The sequence below is a fragment of the Botrytis fragariae genome (genome assembly GCF_013461495.1).
Source record: "Botrytis fragariae strain BVB16 chromosome Unknown tig00000260, whole genome shotgun sequence".
Taxonomy (NCBI): Eukaryota; Fungi; Ascomycota; class Leotiomycetes; order Helotiales; family Sclerotiniaceae; genus Botrytis; species Botrytis fragariae.
In genome coordinates this window covers 520770-540028 of record NW_023501005.1, presented here as the reverse complement: position 1 = coordinate 540028, position 19259 = coordinate 520770, and the positions used below count along the sequence as shown (strand labels likewise).

Sequence of the window (19259 nt, the reverse complement as noted above, 5' to 3'; positions counted from 1 at the left end):
TGCCTGCAAATAATGCATGTGCATGAGCGGTGATTGAGTTTTGGGAGGATGCATCACCCAATAGGTCATATGTCTATCATTAATTGATCTCTGCCCTACATAAATCAGTCACTGGCACGGCTACATGTCAAATAACCAAGCTGGTCAAGTGTCTCCCCCTATATCTACTACTCCTACAATTCATGCATTTATCGCATAGAGATAAGAACAGGATAATGAGTCTATAAAGTATCAGTCTAGTTGAATATATCAAGACAAGCCACTCCAAATACTCTGGCATATCAAGAAGGTATAAGATCGTAACCGCTAGGATATGTACATCCAACTCATCTTACCGGGTCGCCACATAATTTCACATGCAATAACCTCAACGGGCCCTACAACATCTCCTCATTCCCCGAATGTTTTCCCAACTTTGGTTTGAAAAATTCATCTTTATTTCTTTCCCCCTCAAAGCCACTCCCATCATACCATTCCAGCATTTCCCTCCAACCCTCCATCCACTCTTCCAGTAGCCACCCTTGCGCAGCCCACAATTTCTCATGAACCACCTTCAATTCCCCCTTGTCTTCTTCATGGGGAAAGAATCCTCCCCATTTCCTCTCCAATGGCGTTACCGGAAACGCGCCATCTTGTTTGAACTGCCATGCAAAGAATGCTTGATCTGCCATATTCGTATTATACATATTGTATTTCTGATAATTCTGTAAAAACCTATTATAAATTAATTGACTCGGTGTAAACACCATCGCTCCCACATTGATCTCCACCGGAATGCCGGGAAGTTGAGGTACTCCCGAGAAGATGAAATCTTCACCATTACAACTGGCTGATCCGTCAGGGAAAAGATCACTTGGTTCTTGCTTGAGTACATTGCAGGCTCTAGGAGCAACCAACCCAAACATCTCATCAATATTTTCTAACGGAAAAGCATCCGCGTCCAAAAATAATATCCGATCGAAATCCGTCTGTGCCCACATGTGTAATTTGGAAAAGGTATCTTTCCATCGCGAATAGATCGGTTTGTCTTCTCCATCTGTCAAATCCTTTTTACTAGGGTTCCAATCCAATGGGCCCAGTTCTCTGACGATAGCTCCCGCGCCTGCGAGTAATTGTCTTTGTTCTTGAGTAACATGGGAAGCAACGAAGGTGATAAATGGATAAGAATGAGTTTTAGAAGACGATCGCCAAAGAACACGATAAATGAGAGATTGGACAGCCATGAAATAGGGGTCGCGAATTGAAGGATTATGTGTATTCATGAAAGTTGCATAGGCAAATCTTGAACCCACTGGCATAGCGGGGTCATAGTTGTGAGGCCATTTATTTGCGAGAGTTTTGAGATCGACAGTTGGAAGAGGAAGGGATAGATCGTCTTGGAAGGGATATTTGGTGTCGTCGAATGCGGAGCTACTTTCTATAGTTGAAGTTGAGGCATCGAGAGGAGAAGGGGGAGCTTGAGGTGGGAAATTGAGATTTAGGGGAACCTCTGCTGCAATTGGTATTTCAACTGGTGGAATGATTGCGTTTGGACTCGATATGACTCCATCGTCCGGCTTATGAAATAATCCATTATCTCCCTTCCGTGCCGTCCAATTCAATTTCGCACGATCATATGTTTCTTTTATTGTCGAATGTGATAGCCAAAGTATTCCGGCTATGACAATGAATAAACAAGCAAAGTTTAAACGGCTGCGTCGCATGATAGATAGATGTTCATGAATTGTATATATTGTTGTTGAGTTTTGCGAAATTCCAAGAGGAACCGAATGAAGCTTTACCAACACCTTTCATGTGGATATATTCAGAGAAGCAAAACAATTTCTTGAAGAATATTGCGATCGCAATTGATTCCATACCTTATCTATTTTATCCATCCGGGGTATTTGCATCCCATCATATGCATGATGGTGTCACTGAACTAAATACTGTAGCTGTAAGCTTGGAAGCTTGAAGATTAGAGCAACATCGGCCGAGGTACCAGACGTGTTTAGGGCTTAGACTTACTTAACCGCCCCTGAAAGATTACGCCTATTGGCGGGCATCATGTTGGTCAAGCTTTGGACTTTGTAGATTTCCTTTCATGTGCTCGCAATTTCATATCATGATCTACAGGTTCCACGCTATGCATATTAATTTATGGTATCAGTCTTCTCCAGGGATATGTAGTCATGAAGCGTGGGGGGAAGTCAAATTTGTTTAAAAGCAGCGAAAGAATTCAATGACACACTCGTTATTTTCTTCTTCACATGAAAACCGAATTGTGAAAGCTGGGGTAAATTTGCGGGTCGGACTAGGTGGATAAGAGGCTCAGGGATTCCCCGCAGGTGCAGATGCAAAAGCAGCGCTGGCTTCTCTTTGGTGTTGGGATTGCATACTGGCTTATATCTTCTGCCAATGGCCAAATATGATTGATGAATTTGCCGAATTTGCTTTCCGATTCAAATCTTTTGACGCGTCGAGTGTGTAGCTTACGAAGTTGTAGAAGCATGGTTGAAGTTTTGTTCAAGTTACGCGAAATGGTCTCAGGGGTAGAGCTAGCTATGGCTAGGTAAATTCAGTTTCCTGGGTCAGATAATCTTGCATTATATCAAAAGTGCCAGCCTCTTTCAGTAGCTCCAGCATTATACTATCATACTATATCCTGACCTTAACACTGATATTATCTCTTGACACCCGGACTGGTACCGAGACCAGTAACCAGGACGTCCAGCTTGACTATCCTCCAGCCATGCCCGACTTCACCTCCTAATCCCATTCGAACAACGTGGGCAGTCCTCTAACTCTCTTCCATAGAAAGGACCAAATTTCCAAATCCAGTGCCAAAACACTTCGTTACAAGATTGATCGTCGGAGCACTCCCTTCATCATCAACTGTAACACGAGGTCTTGTTCCTGAGATTTCAGCCACAGTCATTAAAAGTGGTTCAATCCAGTCAATTCCCTGCTCTGCATCAAATTTACTTCTAGCAAGAGGATTTTGCACGAAAATTTCGAATCGACGTACGTTCACCAATAGTGGAAGCCATAATTCGAGATTCACTATTGAATATTCTTTCAGTAGGATTCGCCGCTCGCATATCATGTGTATATCACGAATACGCTTCATATTACCGGCATTTAATGTACATGGAGTGCTGTGGTTAAACCATGAGGGACTGTAGAAAAGTAAAGTGAATTCATTGTGCCCGTACAGAACGTTGAGAGCTTCATCACTGATCTGTTGAGACACGCTGAGGAGGCCAACGGTGAGCTTTTCGATGTGACATTCGGGCAGCAAAATATGGGTTGAGAAACCCGTGTATACCTCACACTCCGGAGATATGTGAATGCGAAGAGGACGGGAATTCCTCGTTGGACGATACGGATACTGTATTTTCATAGGTCTGCATGTGAGCAATTGCATATAGATCATTTGACGAATCTCAAGTGGTAGGCGTAAGAGACTGGGAAGCTCATTCTTTGACGGCGGTTCGTCATTTGAAGACGGTTCAAGCTTTGAAAGTGGCTTATCATTCGAGGAAGGAGTTTCTGCATCAATTTTGGTTTCACGTACAACTAGAAGTTGCGGGGACTTTTTCTTCAAAAATCTAGCGATTTTGAAAAGCATTGGGAAGATGCAGACCATACGAGTTCATGAAGGGGGATATGGTCAAGAGTAGATTTTTATATCTGTTCCTGGTAGAAAAAGAAGAGGCCGGGCTTACACAGGTCATCACGTGATGAATGATCTGGCTATCTCCCACCTTGACATGCCAAACCGATACTTTCAAGCGTCTTCCATATACCTCAATTTCTTCCAGCTACTGAAACATTTGTCTTGTAGCAACTCAAATTACGCCATGGGCTAGGACAAACGACATTGGACGGACTAATGTAGATTCGATAAACATGACCTAAACTCCCGAACCCCAAGTTCTGTTTGTATCATGTAACCTTACCAGCTGTACTTTCAAAGCGGACTCAAGTTATTCAAGCTTAAATTCTATCAGATCGACTTCTCATTCTACGATATTTCATATCATATCAACTGATAATTCGCAGCTGGGGGCCCCAATCAACAAAGCACATCACATGAGTGACTCGTGACTTCGGAGCACTCGGTTGTTTCTTCTGACATTCGCGAACAATGATAACTTTACTTGATCAGATGAAGGAGCCTCGTAGTTTCTGCTCAGACATATTGGACCTGTCAATTTGAGGGTTGATGTCGAAGTCGAACATGATCATAGCGTAGTAATTTTTCAGGTTTCAAACCTGTGTCTGAGCGAAATGGCCACATATTATGAGGAGATTCATCCCATCATCATCCGTTACTTTTGTTCTTTATGTTTTTAAACTTGAGATTCATGGCAAGAATAGGTGTCCGGCTCGCGCTGGTAGGTGTAGTCGTCGGTACCATCTTCTATCAATTTATTTACAAATCATTGATTCTTGGCACCTTGGGATACAATCGCGCTTTAGAACCTTTCCTCAACTTCGATGTCGAATGTGAGAAGATTAATGATGTAGGTTTGGCTGGTTGTGCAGATTTGTGGTTGCACCAAGAAAGTGGAATGCTTTATATGGCATGTTCGGATACAAGGGGTCGAACTGAGTGGTTTCCGAGGTATGCCTCCAGCAACATATACTTTTAATTCTTACAAACTAAGTCCTTTAGTTTGAACCATCTAAATGCATCAGGCCGCAGTTTGTCTGATCGAATTGCCGTCCTGGACACACGTGGAGCTGGCCCGATCAAGAGCCGATTGACATGGCTCCAAGCACAAAATTTTGAAGGGATAAATAACGATGGGAGACTTAATCTTCATGGATTTGATATCCGAGTGGATTCGAAAAATGATCAGAAGTTGCACATCGTTCTCGTCAATGATCGCCCTTTCGAAGACACTGGAAAAGCAGATCCTTTCAACCAAACCCAGACGGATTCAAATAGTACGATTGAGTACTTTATTACCACATTGGGAAGCAAAACCATGACCCATAAGCAAACCTTCACGAATATCGATATTGAAACACCTAGGCACGTGGCTTGGGTCGATGAGCATTTATTCATGTTTACGAATGCTCATAGTTCAAAGGGTAGTTCGGTAGGTCATCTCAAAGTTGAACACGAAACTCACGCTAATCTTTGGTCTTCAGCGAGGATATTCAAACCTCGTTCTTGGAGGTGGAAGCATCGGTTATTGTATGCCTCCTTCCACAGAGTGCGGTGCGACGAAATCTCCTGGAAACCTCAAAGTGCCTAATGGGATAGCGCTCGGCCATGACAACTTGCTTTATGTTCCTTCATCTATCTCTGGTCAAATCCAAGTATTTTCCTTGGAACCAGAACAACGTCTCCGAAAAGTTGATACTATCAACCTCCCATATCCGATCAATGATATAAGTGTCGACAAGAATGGAGATATTTACGCCGCCACCGTACCTGCCTTGCATAAAGCAATCAAAAACTCACAGAATATAGAGGCCAATATTCCAAGCGCAGTGTTTAGGATCATTAAATTAGGCGAGATGGGTGAGGGAGAAGGATGGGGTTGGAATGTGGTTAAAATGATGGAAGATGACGGGAACACATTACCAGCTACCACGGTTGCAGTTCACGATACTCAGACTGGTAAAATGTTCCTAGGCAGCGTATTGGATCCTTTTATTTCGATATGTGAAAGAATAAACGGAGAGAGCTTTAGTGCATATATGGATATATTGAACTTCTAATAGGCTGTTAATGAATCATCTCATTTTTGATGCCAAATTCGTTTGAATAGCAGGTTTCAATATTGGCCACACGCGCCTGTTACCAAACACAGCTCTCTAAGTGGGCAAGTTCATCAAGAAAATTGAGTCAAATAATAGCTTACTTCTACACCCTGCTGAAAATCTGAGTGCCGACAGAATCTATCAAAATCCTAGAATCTTAAGATCACTCTCACACTGTACTCTTCGCTATGTTCTCAAGAAAATCATGTACAGAACTGAAGTATAACATACGGCTTAAAGCTGGTTCGCATATGTGCGGGGTTGGTGTAAATACTGACGGGGAGATTTCTCACAAGAAAGTCTACTTCATCAAGTTTTAATGTGTGAGGCATAGCCTCCTAAATCTCACAAACGCAATTGGGAATACGTAGGCCCACCTAAATGAACCACTCATATAATACGAATCTTTCAAGCAGCGAAATGGCTTGATGGTAATCAACTCTTATTCCCACTATTTTATGTAAAAATAAAGTCGGCTCGTCCATATGACAGGCTTGGTGAGCGTCGTGGAACTAAAATTTTGTCCCATGCTGGACAATTTATTACTATGTTATTCTGGCTTACGAGATTTTCACAGAAAAAGAAGCATTGGTAACGAGCTGATTTTGAATATTGAGTAGTGAGTAATATTATGGACAGAGTGTCTTGTCCCGTCTATTGTAAGAAATTGTGTCTAGCACCATCACAGGCATTATCTCTCCTTCTATACGCTCTCCGCAATTATCCCAGTCCTTTATAAGCTAGGATTGAATTCATATGGCTACTGACTCGGGGACTTATGCCTTTGACACCAAAGGCTCCACTTCAAACTTGACCCTATCGTAAAGTCGATCAGATGTAAGATTGAAACCTCAGCCCCCTTTGCAGAGCTCATTCATCTTGATCACTAATGTTTGGTATAGATCAACATCATAACCAACGCATTCGAGGTACTCGTAATACATTGAAACACCCGGCTCATCATCAAGATCATTCCACACAAGCTGATTAGCTCACCGTTCGCTGGAGTGGGGATATACACACTCGTTCGAAAGCTGCCAAGATCTCATCCTTTGAGGTATTTTGAGCCTCTTCGTCTGTGATAGATCTCTTTAATACTTCAAGACCATCCTCCAAGTTACTATGTTCATTTGTATAGCTTGATATCTCCTTTCTTGTCGTGTCCCACAATCCGGTTGGAACTTTAGGTCACATATCTTTCAGAATTTCGACGTTCGGACCAGACTTCAAACGACCACTGACAGGAAGGTTCCCAAGCTTACATGCTCAGTAGTTTTTGACATGTTCAGGAACTTCCAGCATTTCGTTATGTCCAAGATAAACAGATCGCATAACTTTATATGTCCCGTAATACCGAAATCCCGAGTGATCGCTATCACGAATGAAAAGAGGAAACCGCTTGATAGTTGAAAACTGTAGCTCTGGTGTTATCTGAGCACCGTGTGCACTAGGAACACGAGGAACGAGGGGGTCAAATTCGCGATTGAGCAATGCGTATAAATGCACCTGGAAAGTTGGTCCTATTCCCTTCGACTCTTACCAGCCATTTGCGATGGAACTTTCCACCTAAGCAATTCTTCACAAAGCGATAAGAAAATGCTGTATTTGGTTGAGGGGGAAGTTATAAATCCATCAAGGGAAACCTTCTGACGATGGCAGGCATTGTCATTCCCCATTGAGCGATGACGGGTACTTGAGATACCTCCGTATGTATACTCTTCAAAAACTCAACCGTGCATTTAGCAGATAACCGTGGAAATGATGGAGATTCCAATTGTTCGCCGTCACTCAAAGTACTACTCCTGTCGCCTTCTGTCAATTCTCGCAGAGGCGTGCTAACATTGTTAGTAAGCCAATATGCTATGTATTTAATCCATTCATAATATACGCAAAGCATCGAGAGAAAGAAGGCACGGAAAATGTGCGTTTACGATCGGACGGACTTACGCATTATAGAGATCATCAACGGCATTTAATCCATGCTCTAGTTTCACGGGAGATGCTGCATCGTCATCGTCATCAGTCAAGTCGATAACTGGCGAGCCTGGTTCAGGTTTTATGTCTGTAGTATTTCCGTTTTCCAACTTTGCTACTTGCTCTCGTAATCTAGACAATTCAGCAAGAACAAACTCCATACCCGGCTGAGCATTTTCGATAGATTGAGCCGCTTGAGCAACACTTGTAGCACTTCTTCCAGGAGCTTTCGGTGGAGGAGTCTCATTTGGCAAACCAATAATGGCAGTATCTCTCTCACAAGACTTAGTAGTGAGTTTGCGCTTTTTGGTACCGTTCGAGGTGATTTCAGACATCTTGTCGTTTGCTCTGGAGAGTGTGTAAGTATCAAAGTTGAGTTTAAGCGCCAAAACATGGAATGGAATTGGAGTTAGTTGACCAAGTTAGTTTGTGAGCAAAGTATGTAAATATTCAAGAAGCATTCTATGATGGGCATGTAGTAGTATACTACCAGTCACGTTGAGGTAGCGTAAAGTTCAATAGTTAACAAAATAAACATCCATTCCCATCGGCGGGGTTTTAAAAGCTCCAGCACAGACCACCTCCACATCGCGTTCGCGTTCCCCAATCCTCCCCATCTCACTCACAATCTCAATTCAATATATCCTCAAAATGCATTCTTCTCCCATTCACCTCTCTCCTCACTAATACATGAAATGCCCATCTGTATCGAGTGTCGCTACCCGACTACCCAGCTCTATACCGAGTATTCCGGAGGATCGACTGGTCATGGAGTACGATTAACCGTTTGTAAGAATTGTGGGCGATTTTGCGATAAATATGTTGAGCATGATTTTGTGGTTTTGTTTATTGATTTGGTTTTGATTAAGCCACAGGTTTGTTTCTCTTCTCTCAATCTTATGATGTTTACACACAAACATACATATATATATGTAATTGAGGGAGGGGAAGGCTAATGGTTTTGGTGATGGAAAGGTTTATAGACATTTGTTGCATAATACTTTAATGAGAGAACATGATCAATTTGACGTATGATGTTTCCCTTCCCTGATACACATCTTATATTGACATCTATCTTCCAAGCCTTCAATAATCCGTCTTGGTGTCCTTCTCCTCCTCTTCGATGTCTACCTAACATGGGCACGTATCGAAAAGCAAACTTCCGCGCCCATCTCCGCTCCGATCGAAACAGATAATACGAATTTCCTCCGCCTAGCTGCTCAACCCATTGTATTCCAGTACATATTCTTTCTCATCCTCTGCGCCCTTTCAACACTTAGCTTTCACCTCTCTATCCGCTTTCTCACATCGTCGCCACTTTCGCCTCTAGTATTCTTCGGTCTCCTCCCAAAATACACACGTCCGAATTCCGTATCTACAGCGCTACTAGTCTCGTCTTCTACGAAATTATTCCCTATTTTGATGGTAATATGGGAGTATGACGTACCGGCTGCGGCAAGAAGTTTAGGATGGGCTGTTGTTGCGAATAATGTGGAGGCTTTGAAAATATTACTGGATTGTGGATATGGGACTGCAGCGATATTGGCGACAGTTGGAGCGATTAGCAGGTGGATGATTGGGAGGGGGATACTTTGGGCGGTGGGTTTGGATGGGGTTGACACGGTTGGGGATTCAGGGGTAGCGGCCGATGGAAAGGCGCTTTGGGCGGTAGTGGAATTGGGTAGAGAATGGGGTGGAAGGTTGGGCTTAGGGTGATTGAGAAGAGTGAAGAGTGAAGGGAGGTTCATGAGAAAAAGAATATGAATGCTACATATCCCAAACATCATAGATGATTGATATGTACGGGGCTGATAGTAGAACATGCAGGGGGGATGGTGCACTACTGCGCAGCACGATAATATGCTCATAGATCTCCATTTACCAAAGTAAACTAAGCATCTGCAATTTCAACTTTACTGCAAAGGTATAGATCCCCACAAGGTATGCCTATACTCCCAGGACCATATTGCAAACCGACATTCGAGCGCAGCGAGGAAACCGGGGTCTTGGAGCTTGACCGCATCAGAAACAATCAACAGAAACAAGTATCGCTGAGTTGGACCTCCGGAGGCCATTGCCCGTGGAGGCGGACTAAGGGGAATCTCAATTCAGTGCGTGACAAACCAAAGCTTCCATTTCCACAATCAATTCCTATAAGTATACACGAGTCGCATTTCATTCCTCCATTAGAGTCGATCCCATCCCAAGAACGCCAAATAATACATCTCATCCTTCTTCATTCTCTTTCACCATCATGCGTGTCCAAATGTAATAGCCACTCAACTCATATGTCTTGCATAGTCCGGTCTTAAGTCTCCTCTTCTGGGTACGATGAGTGGATGCCATTGCGCTAAGAACGTAATCGCTGTTGTCAATGTCAGTATTGTCCTTATGCTCATCCCTTCTCTTTTCTTCTCCGTGTAATCTGGATCGATGCGATGGGAATACGTACCCCACATAAGATAACAACTTGCGAAAGAGAGGATGAGAGAACTGCGCCAGATTCTGTATACCAACAAATTAGCCATCGATATTTCAAAAAATTGCCCATATCCATTCATCCATTCATCCATAACCAGTTCAATGCACTGTAAATACACTGTACCGGGGCGCGATAGATACATACGTTTGATTTTCGCCTTTAGGAGAAAGGAACCATGCTGCCGCAGAAGCAAGCACAACAATAATGAGGCCAATGACGATACTCCAACTATTCAATCCATCTTGTTAGCTATGAATCTAATCTCGCAGTTTCAGAATACGATTGCACGAGTGGACAATGAGCCATACCCGTTTGCCATGATGAATTTGTGATAATGAAGTCGTGAGGTCTGGATTCGGAGGGTTTGGAGTTGCTTAAGGCGGTTGTCTTATTCGAGGTTGGTGATTAAATGATGGAGCTTGGTTCAAGGTTTCCAGGTACTACTCGCGCTAATGGTTTGGCTTGGCGCGTCAGCTCTTTCTTTTTCGTTATACATAAATAATTTATGCGATCAAATCTACTTATCATTTCTTCACTAATTAGGTATTGTTGGTCTCATGATTTTCAGTCGATTGTTACATATAGACATATTTTTTCATATTTGAATTTCGACGTTCATTTAATCGATACAATATCAATTCAAATCTCGCATTCTAATTCTCAAATTTCAAGCCAGCCTCTTGTCTAACAGCTCCATAAATAGCAGCAATGTCACCAGCTTCTCCCTTGTGGTTCTTGACTCCCTCCAAATGAGCATCTGCGACCTCGAGAGCCTTCATCTGAGTACCGGCGCTCTTAGCCAATGCCATAGCATGCCTTGCATCTTTTCTAGCCAAATCGACAGCAAATAACGGTTCCTCCCTCCTGTGATAATCGCCCGACAACATTCTACCAGAGTATGCGGCATATGGACCTGGGAATAAAGCCTCGATGAATTGATGAAGATTCTCGACACCCAATCCAGATTTCTCTGCAAGAACATGTCCTTCGGAAAGAGTCTCAACCATATTGAAAACAAAGGTATTTCCAATAACCTTCAAAAGCGAAGCTTTTCCAACTGGTTGTCCACCAAAATCAATAGCGGCTTTACCAATAACTCCCTTAGTATATGGCTTAATCTTCTCTACCGACTCCTTTGAACCAGCAAGCACGCAGATAAGTTGGCCACTTTCCGCCATAGCAGGAGCACCGAAAACAGGGCATGCAACAAAATCACCTCCAGCAGCACCAATCCTCTTGGCCAAATCTTCAGTGGTATCTGGATGAACAGTCGAACAATCTACGAAAAGTTTTCCAGCAGCGCCATTCTTGATTCCGGCATCGATTGTCTCGTTGATAGCAGCATCGTCTCCTACACATGTGAAAATGATATCGGATTTTGAGACGAGGTCGGTAATGGAAGAAGAGACGGTGGATTTGCCGGATGGGAGGGAAGAGCTAAGATCTTCTGCACGTTTGGTTGTGCGGTTGAAGATTATGAGGGGATTATCGAGGTTTCCTTTCTCGACGAGGTTCTTGCACATGCCCTGTGATATCTGTGTTAACTATCGTCTATCTTGTTGAATGAAGTTGCGGGGTATGTAGTTTTGGGAAACTAACTCTACCCATGTTTCCAAGACCGATCCATGCCAATTGAAGACCCATTTTGGATGAGTTTTGTGTGGTTCGAAAGATACGAGAATGTACGAAGTAAACTACTATAACGTGTAAATGATAAAGTATGAAATTGTTCTCTCAATTGGGATTTGAGACGTCTTTCAAGAGCATTTATGAAGATACATACCAAACCATTCGGTCCCGATATTGGATGTATGATTACATACTATGTAGATGGTGATGGTATATCGGAGTTACAATTATCACCTAGGTCGGAATGAAGCCGTTTGGTCCCACTGTTGACAAAGCAAAGGAAGACTTTGGGATAAACACCGATTTCACTCGCTCATTGTAACCGGATACCAGTCCTTCAGTCCTTCGTCCTTGTTCTGTCAGAAGAGAAGCGTGTCCTTTTACCCTTTGCAATGTGAGTGTTGGTAAGGTATCGTAAAGGAACAACCAAGTTCAATATATATAACGTAATTCCGAGAAGAATGTGTACTTTCCGTAAGTAAAAACCAAGATATTTGCAGTATCGGTACATTAGGACGCTCTGCTGGCTCTCCGAGGCCACTGCCGTAGAGGCAGACCATTTCAGACTACCGGCTACCAGTACCCAGGTACCTATGCAAAGGCATATTAGCATGTCGCGTTCGATCTACTGCAGCATTACCTAGGATGCAGTTTGAATATACTTTTCCCCCTGGAGCGAAGCGAAAGAGCCTCCACGACAGTGGCCCAGCGCAGCGTCGCATACTGGTAGAGAGCCGATCATTACTTTTTACCTAGGCAAGATCTTAAAATTTGTTCTATATGTATATCTATTATCTCTTCAAAGAGGAACCATCATACAAGACTAAATATCTGACTCCAAGTATTCTTTGCACACCCTGTACACAATGTCTCGTCTGTACAGCCTTATGATTTGATTTCATCAGATAAGATCTCTTTATCATAATGTTTTTTTTCCATTTTCACACTTTCACGTGTGAGCTTCCTATCCCCGTTCGCGTTTATCGAAAAGCGTTATCGGATGAATGGTGTGGAGATATGAATCGACTTTCGCACAAGCACATATTATCTATTACTTCATATAATGAAAATGCCTCTCTTTCTTTGTTATTATTCTCAACAATTTATCTTCACTTTGGAAAACTATGATCTTGATATTTTCCCTTCCAGATGGCTTTCAAATGATTTCTTCTGAATAATTCAAATCAATATGCAATATGTTATTGCAAAATTTAGCCTTGAAAAAGGGCAAAGAAGCGGCTGGTCATAACGTGAGTCAAATGGTTATTTCCATGGTGAGACATTTACTAACATTCTACATAGATTCAATCATTGACAAAACATGGGAACTATTTTGTTCAAAGTAGTGATATAAGACGTACATATATTTCCAATCAATCTGCAGCTAGTAAAGTGAGGGAAGAATTGGCAAAAGAAACTTGCGAAAAGCTTTCGAATCAACATCAAGCCAAGAAGAAGGCTAAAGCTATTGATAGAGTGGGATATATTCCATCGAACCATTCGATTGAAATACTTACAAACTTCAGGACTTCTTTCTATCGGTCCTTGGTTCTTCCGCAACTAAACGCGAAGCTCGCTCTTACATTCAAAACTTCAAACCTCTAGATACCTCTCCCGCAAAGCCGAAATCCCAAGGACCCGTCCAACAAAACACAAATGAGAATGGCGTAAACTTGGGAAGCATATATACAGCAACAAGGGCTGTGGCAGAAAGTCCAAAGTTTGTACAACAACCAGCAGTCTCACAAACCACATTGGGCGGCTCCATATTACATGTTGCTTTAGTGAAAGTCAGAGCTCCACAACTGCTAGATGATGAAACATTGAATGGGATTGGGAAAACCTTGTCGAAACTATGTAGACTTGGACTGGTCAGTACTGTCGTGTTGGATTGTGAGGATGGAACCGATACCCACCTGAAGGTATCTAAAAGCGAATGGAGAAATCGGGTTAAAGAGCAAGCCGCTCGTGTTGTGACTGCCATTGATGCCAGTGGGACAGAAGCACGGCTAGTGGACAATGTGATAGGAATTGCAGAAAATGGATTTGATGTCGAGCAACAACCATATCTGAAAGGCAGGGTGCATGTCACATTTAGGGAGCTACTGATGACGCCATTGAGACGAGGGGTACTCCCTGTGTTACCTTCAATAGGGCATACGGATGCTACTCAAACCGCAGAGTCAACCACCGCTAGTGATGTTGTCCTGGCGTTGATCCGAGAATTTGCTGGAATCTTGCTTCCGCAATCACTGGATGAACACCCTAATGTTGTCAAAGAGCACTTCCAGGCCTTACAAAATGAGGTATCGCTTGATCGTCTAATTTTGATCGATCCCCTTGGGGGTATTCCAGCTTCGGACCGCAGAAACGGTTACCACGTTTTTCTGAATATGGAACAAGAATATGAGTTAGCGAAGCAAGATCTCATCAAAACAGGAGGTTTGTATAGCGAAACATCCAAGCAACCAACATGTGCAGAAGCGGGCTCGAATTCTAATATCGGAGATGATACCCCCTATCCAGCTTTGCCGAACAAAATTCTGACGAGCTTAAAAATTCACCCCCGCAGCAAAGCGGTTCACCTACACTGCAAGATCAAAGAATGAAATTTCATTTGGATAATTTGGAACTAGTTCGAAGTGCTTTGGCTATATTACCTCCTAGTTCTTCTGCTTTGATAACTACACCTGATGAGGCCGCGAATTCCGGAAAACAACACGAATTTAAGGCTGCTGGGGTTGGTACACGACGACAACGAAATCCATTAATTCACAACCTACTTACCGACAAGCCAGCGTTCTCTTCATCCCTTCCCGTTGGAAGGTTGGGTCCAATGGATAAGAACGAACCAGTTACACCATCAACTAAATTGGCCCCAGCCACTTTTGCAAAACATGGAATGCCAGTGACCATTTTTCCAGATCCAAAGACCACCCCTTGGGAACCACCTATCGCTGGCGTTCCACAAATAAGCTTAACCGATCCTCAAATTGATCTACCTCGCCTAGTACATTTGATCGAGGACTCCTTCAATAAGAAACTAGATGTTCAGGATTACTTAAGACGTGTCAATGATCGTATAGCTGGAGTCATCATTGCAGGCGAATACGAAGGGGGAGCATTACTGACGTGGGAACTACCACCCGGTGTACCAGACGATGGAAGTGAAGAAAGTCGTAGGCGAATGGTGCCCTATCTTGACAAATTTGCCGTCTTGAAGAGAAGTCAGGGATCGGGCGGTGTTGCAGATGTGGTTTTTAAATCTATGGTGAGAGATTGTTTTCCTGGTGGTGTTTGTTGGAGAAGTCGTAAGGTAAGAAATATCTTGAATCCGTGGTCTTGATTTGGTGCTTGGTATTGATAAGACGATAGGATAATCCAGTAAACAAATGGTATTTTGAACGCAGCAGAGCTACGTTAAAACTGGCTGATACGAATTGGACGATGTTTTTCACGACGCCGGAAGAAAACATGGATCAGCAAACATTCCAAGACTACGAAGCCGTTTGCAAGGTCATTGAACCTTCTTGGGCGGATAAACAGGGAGTTCAGGATTGAGCTTTGTACATAAGTGTTGGAGGAAATGGATACTGCGGAGCTTGACATACTCATGAGGTGCCCACAGACCAGACCAAGACACGACGAATCCTTTGGAAGCGGACATTAGTTTCGGCAAAATGCTTGATACACTACATCATCTGGATCTAGATGGTAAGAGTAATTTTGAATATGAAAGTGAAGGTCGCTATTTGATCGGCCCCACACCTATCAAACACATAATTCAATTACTCTTGGACGTTGGGTGCCCCAAATAATTTTGGACCACTTTAGACTGGTGAAGCGAGATGGGAGCTCGCTGAGGGGTGAATTGGATGTTAGCGGATGTTATCAGAGCGGGAAGTGATATATACACAGGTAGCTGATTCGGAGTACGCTATCCGAAAAGTCCTTGTGGATCCATGTAGCTACACTTGAAGACACTCTCGAACATTAACTACCGGTAACATACACTTGACTGATAAGATTGAATCTCGCCATGATGGTTTTCACAGTAAACAAAGGTTTCTTTTGAACACGAATGAACAATGTGATATAGCACCCAGTAACCAGAACTTCGGGTGCAATATGAATAGAACTGGTCATAGGCAGTGAATGATTATTCCAGATCTGCCCTGTCAAGAGTTCGTTTCAATCTGAAACAAAACATTTCAGATTATGCCCATACCCATTTCCCATTCCGTTGTTATCAGTTCTCACGTGAAGATTAATTTAGGCGAAACCTTTGGAAATCAAGCTGTCACTTCCATGTGCAGTCGCAACATCAACCTTTGCTGCCTCATAATTAAACAGAACCTACCAGGTATTCAATAATCGAAACAACAAGAGCGCATATTCAATCACAATAAACATACATACAATACAGTAAATGAGCATGGATTTCTCCAAGTTCCAAGCCTTTGGCAAGAATGTCTCGTAAGTATTAAGTTCTTGACTCCCTTTCTTCCAGATATATGTTATTGTGGTCTACTTACACCGAAGCTAATCTAATACCTCGATCAATAGAGCTTCATTCACGCCCTTCGCAGCTCGAACCCAACAATATGTTAAAGAAAGATTGGGTCAATCTGATGATAAGGTGATTCGATTTAATCATGCGCTGTGAAGGGAAAGAAAGAAAATCGTGAATCAATACTAAATGTTATGTTATGATAGACACAACTCCCTCCCGATTATATTGAGTTGGAGAAAAGGGTCGATGCGTTGAAGAAGGTGCATCAGAAGATGCTGTCTGTTACTTCGAATTTCTCTCATGAGGGCTATGATTACCCGCAAAATTTGTCGGAATCGGTATGTTCTTTTCTATCCATGCGTTCAATATACAAATTCAAGAATAGCAAATGACGCTCCGCTGGCTCTCCGGGGTCCGCTGCCGCGGGGGCTTACTATTTGGGGACAATGTTCGAGCGCAGCAAGTTACGGAGAATGGGGGGCTTGTCCGCATGATGATAACATCATCAATCATTTCTCAAATTATGATTATGATTCATTTGCTAATCTATTATTTTCGAATAGTTCAATGACCTCGGCCGCACTGTTTCCGAAAAAGTCCAACTCCTCTCCTCTGCTACCTCCCCAGCCGAAGCTCAAGCTGCTCTTACAGCCCCTCCATCCGCAAAACCACAACCCAAAACCTTCAATCATGCTATTGCTCGCGCCGCCTTAGCATCTAGCCAAATTCTTCAACAACAAAATTCCTCTGGAAATGAAGATCCTTTAGCTACTGCCCTCGAGAAATATGCTCTTGCAGAAGAACGTGTTGGAGAAGCAAGACTTGCACAAGATAGCCAAATTCAAAGTCGTTTCCTCGCAGGTTGGTCTACAACATTGAATACTAATTTGATGTTTGCGACTCGTGCTAGAAAAAGTGTGGAGAATTCGAGATTATTGCTTGATGCCGCAAAGGCGAAGGCTAAGAACCCAGGATGGCATTTACCTGGTCAAGCCGCTCCTCAACATGATGGTCATGAAGATGAGATTCAGAGTGAGGAAGCCAGAGTTGAAATTGAACAAGCAGAGGATGAATTTGTTGGACAAACTGAAGAAGCTGTTGGTGTTATGAAGAATGTGCGTGTTGCTTTTTGTGGTACATTTTAAAGGGACCAAACTAATGCGTAAATCTAGGTCCTCGATACCCCTGAACCACTCCGAAACCTTGCTGATCTTATCGCCGCTCAACTCGAATATCACAAGAAGGCATATGAAATTCTTAGTGAACTTGCCCCCGTTGTTGACGGTCTTCAAGTTGAACAAGAAGTGAGACGTTCCGAGGCATTTTCCGCCTAATCCTTTTCTTTCTTTCTTTTTTTTTCACTCCTAGAATCCTTGAGGCATGTAGCAGTTATATTGTTAGAATATCACAGTTCAGTTAGCTGATGAAGTGTCTTCTACGCAGGCCAGCTATCGAAAGAGTCGTGATGGTGGAAGTGCTTAATCACCATCTAAAAAAATATTGATACCAAAACGATACTCAATTCGAGATCAAAGAATGAATTGATAAGAAAATGGGAAATTTGAGATGTGATGCGACGCGATGCGTTAAGAAATCTTTTTTCTGACTGCTTTTTTTCTTCTGGCGATTGTAGGAAACTCAGGATTCGTTCGCTTCGACTAGGACCGGGAGTGAGGTTGGGTGGTAAAGAGATAATCTTCTTTGGGGGTATGTAGGCAGCGAACATCGGTTGGGATGACATGAGTGAAACTGGAGATGGTTCTTTTACATTTGGGGGGGGGGTTTGCGAAAGAGTGCGTGGGTGGTGATAGTACTTGGTAGCTGGACACCTGTCTTGTACGAATTGTATTGTTGGCGTGGCTTTGTAAGGGCGCAGGTAGCTTGTTTTCTTCCTTCTTTTGTAGAGGTGTTGAGGATGGTTGGGGGTTGAGATAGATGGGCGTGGAAGATGAATAGATTGATACCTAGGTAGGCATCAATTCAATTACTGACATTGATATTATATTTTGTGGCACGTCGTAGAATGGAGACATAGGGAAATTGTATGCTGTGAAATACATCTTAGAGGGGCAGGATTCTCATTTGGTAGGCTGAGTTAGTTTGTAACTTACTGCAAACCTGGATGTGAATATGGAAGTGATATCTTATGGATGCATGGCAATGTGTGGCGGTCCAGTGGTCTTTTTGTTCGGAATGAGGCTGAGAGTTTTCTGGATTATGGTTTTAAATTATGGTTGCAATATTGGACAAGATCGAAGATGTGATCACCATATGACTGGATGAGTGTGCTTCTGTTATTTATGCTTATTTTTGTTATGGTAATGTGAGGTGGAGAAAAGGCAGTTTCATGATTAGATGGTAGAAAGTTCAAATTTATGAAACGGGCCGAGAAGAGACAAGTGAATATTGAAAGGGAGATGGTTACATGTACTGTGGTACTTTCTCTCGTCCAAGTCTCAAGCCTCGCATTTTAATGAATCGTCTTTTATTTGTCAATAATCTTCGGTTTTGATCGTCAAGGTTTCCGGTTCTAAGTGATGATGTGTATGAATTCTGTTATTTTCACTCGGTTCTTCGCCAGTGGTGGTAAGAAGTATGAAGTTTGAAGCAGGTAGGATGAGGATTTGGTGTGTTGATTAAGTATTTTGCTCATTCTCGGAAAAGAGAGGTGAATGGCGCGTACAGTTTTCGGACCAGGTTTTTATATTGGTATGTAAACTTCGTGATAGTGTTCAGTAAAGTAGAAACGATACCGGCTCAGAAGAAAGGAGACGCAGGTTTTGAACATAGTGTCTCCAGCCCAGTCTTTCATTCGGGAGATATGTATAGTGATCTTAAGAGACTAGGGATTGTCTCTTTTACCAAGAGGAAGGTGGAGAGATGCGAGAGAAGCTCAGTAAG

At 42.8% G+C, this 19259-nt stretch overlaps 9 protein-coding genes across 9 annotated transcripts; 4 read left to right on the top strand and 5 right to left on the bottom strand.

Annotated features, from left to right (window-relative positions):
• Positions 1–377: 377 nt before the first annotated feature.
• Positions 378–1703, bottom strand: Bfra_012155 (putative glycosyl transferase family 8 protein; the record flags this gene model as incomplete). The annotated part of the gene is made up of 1 exon (XM_037342474.1): positions 378–1703. The coding sequence occupies one exon, from the start codon at positions 1701–1703 to the stop codon at positions 378–380; it is 1326 nt and encodes a 441-aa protein (XP_037187771.1).
• Positions 1704–2779: 1076 nt separating this feature from the next.
• On the bottom strand, positions 2780–3610 carry Bfra_012154 (uncharacterized protein; the record flags this gene model as incomplete). Its single annotated transcript, XM_037342473.1, has 1 exon — positions 2780–3610. The coding sequence occupies one exon, from the start codon at positions 3608–3610 to the stop codon at positions 2780–2782; it is 831 nt and encodes a 276-aa protein (XP_037187770.1).
• Positions 3611–4328: 718 nt separating this feature from the next.
• Positions 4329–5718, top strand: Bfra_012153 (putative serum paraoxonase arylesterase protein; the record flags this gene model as incomplete). The annotated part of the gene is made up of 3 exons (XM_037342472.1): positions 4329–4609; positions 4661–5090; positions 5143–5718. 3 exons carry the CDS (start codon positions 4329–4331, stop codon positions 5716–5718), a joined length of 1287 nt encoding a protein of 428 aa, XP_037187769.1.
• Positions 5719–7381: 1663 nt separating this feature from the next.
• Positions 7382–8069, bottom strand: Bfra_012151 (uncharacterized protein; the record flags this gene model as incomplete). The annotated part of the gene is made up of 2 exons (XM_037342471.1): positions 7382–7595; positions 7708–8069. 2 exons carry the CDS (start codon positions 8067–8069, stop codon positions 7382–7384), a joined length of 576 nt encoding a protein of 191 aa, XP_037187768.1.
• A 360-nt stretch (positions 8070–8429) lies between these two features.
• Bfra_012150 (putative arv1-like family protein) lies at positions 8430–9450 on the top strand (the record flags this gene model as incomplete). The annotated part of the gene is made up of 2 exons (XM_037342470.1): positions 8430–8609; positions 8818–9450. 2 exons carry the CDS (start codon positions 8430–8432, stop codon positions 9448–9450), a joined length of 813 nt encoding a protein of 270 aa, XP_037187767.1.
• Positions 9451–9960: 510 nt separating this feature from the next.
• Positions 9961–10535, bottom strand: Bfra_012149oa (putative vacuolar atp synthase subunit protein; the record flags this gene model as incomplete). The annotated part of the gene is made up of 3 exons (XM_037342469.1): positions 9961–10099; positions 10361–10444; positions 10525–10535. 3 exons carry the CDS (start codon positions 10533–10535, stop codon positions 9961–9963), a joined length of 234 nt encoding a protein of 77 aa, XP_037187766.1.
• A 334-nt stretch (positions 10536–10869) lies between these two features.
• On the bottom strand, positions 10870–11963 carry Bfra_012148 (putative 6-phosphogluconate dehydrogenase protein; the record flags this gene model as incomplete). The annotated part of the gene is made up of 2 exons (XM_037342468.1): positions 11816–11963; positions 10870–11742 (listed from the first exon to the last, which is right to left on the bottom strand). Exons 1-2 carry the CDS (start codon positions 11858–11860, stop codon positions 10870–10872), a joined length of 918 nt encoding a protein of 305 aa, XP_037187765.1. The 5' UTR covers positions 11861–11963.
• A 1078-nt stretch (positions 11964–13041) lies between these two features.
• Positions 13042–15406, top strand: Bfra_012147 (putative acetylglutamate synthase protein; the record flags this gene model as incomplete). The annotated part of the gene is made up of 5 exons (XM_037342467.1): positions 13042–13095; positions 13148–13321; positions 13372–14291; positions 14372–15161; positions 15221–15406. The coding sequence occupies 5 exons, from the start codon at positions 13042–13044 to the stop codon at positions 15404–15406; spliced, it is 2124 nt and encodes a 707-aa protein (XP_037187764.1).
• An 874-nt stretch (positions 15407–16280) lies between these two features.
• On the top strand, positions 16281–17692 carry Bfra_012146 (putative bar domain-containing protein; the record flags this gene model as incomplete). Its single annotated transcript, XM_037342466.1, has 5 exons — positions 16281–16321; positions 16412–16484; positions 16562–16696; positions 16922–17473; positions 17531–17692. The coding sequence occupies 5 exons, from the start codon at positions 16281–16283 to the stop codon at positions 17690–17692; spliced, it is 963 nt and encodes a 320-aa protein (XP_037187763.1).
• Positions 17693–19259: the final 1567 nt, after the last annotated feature.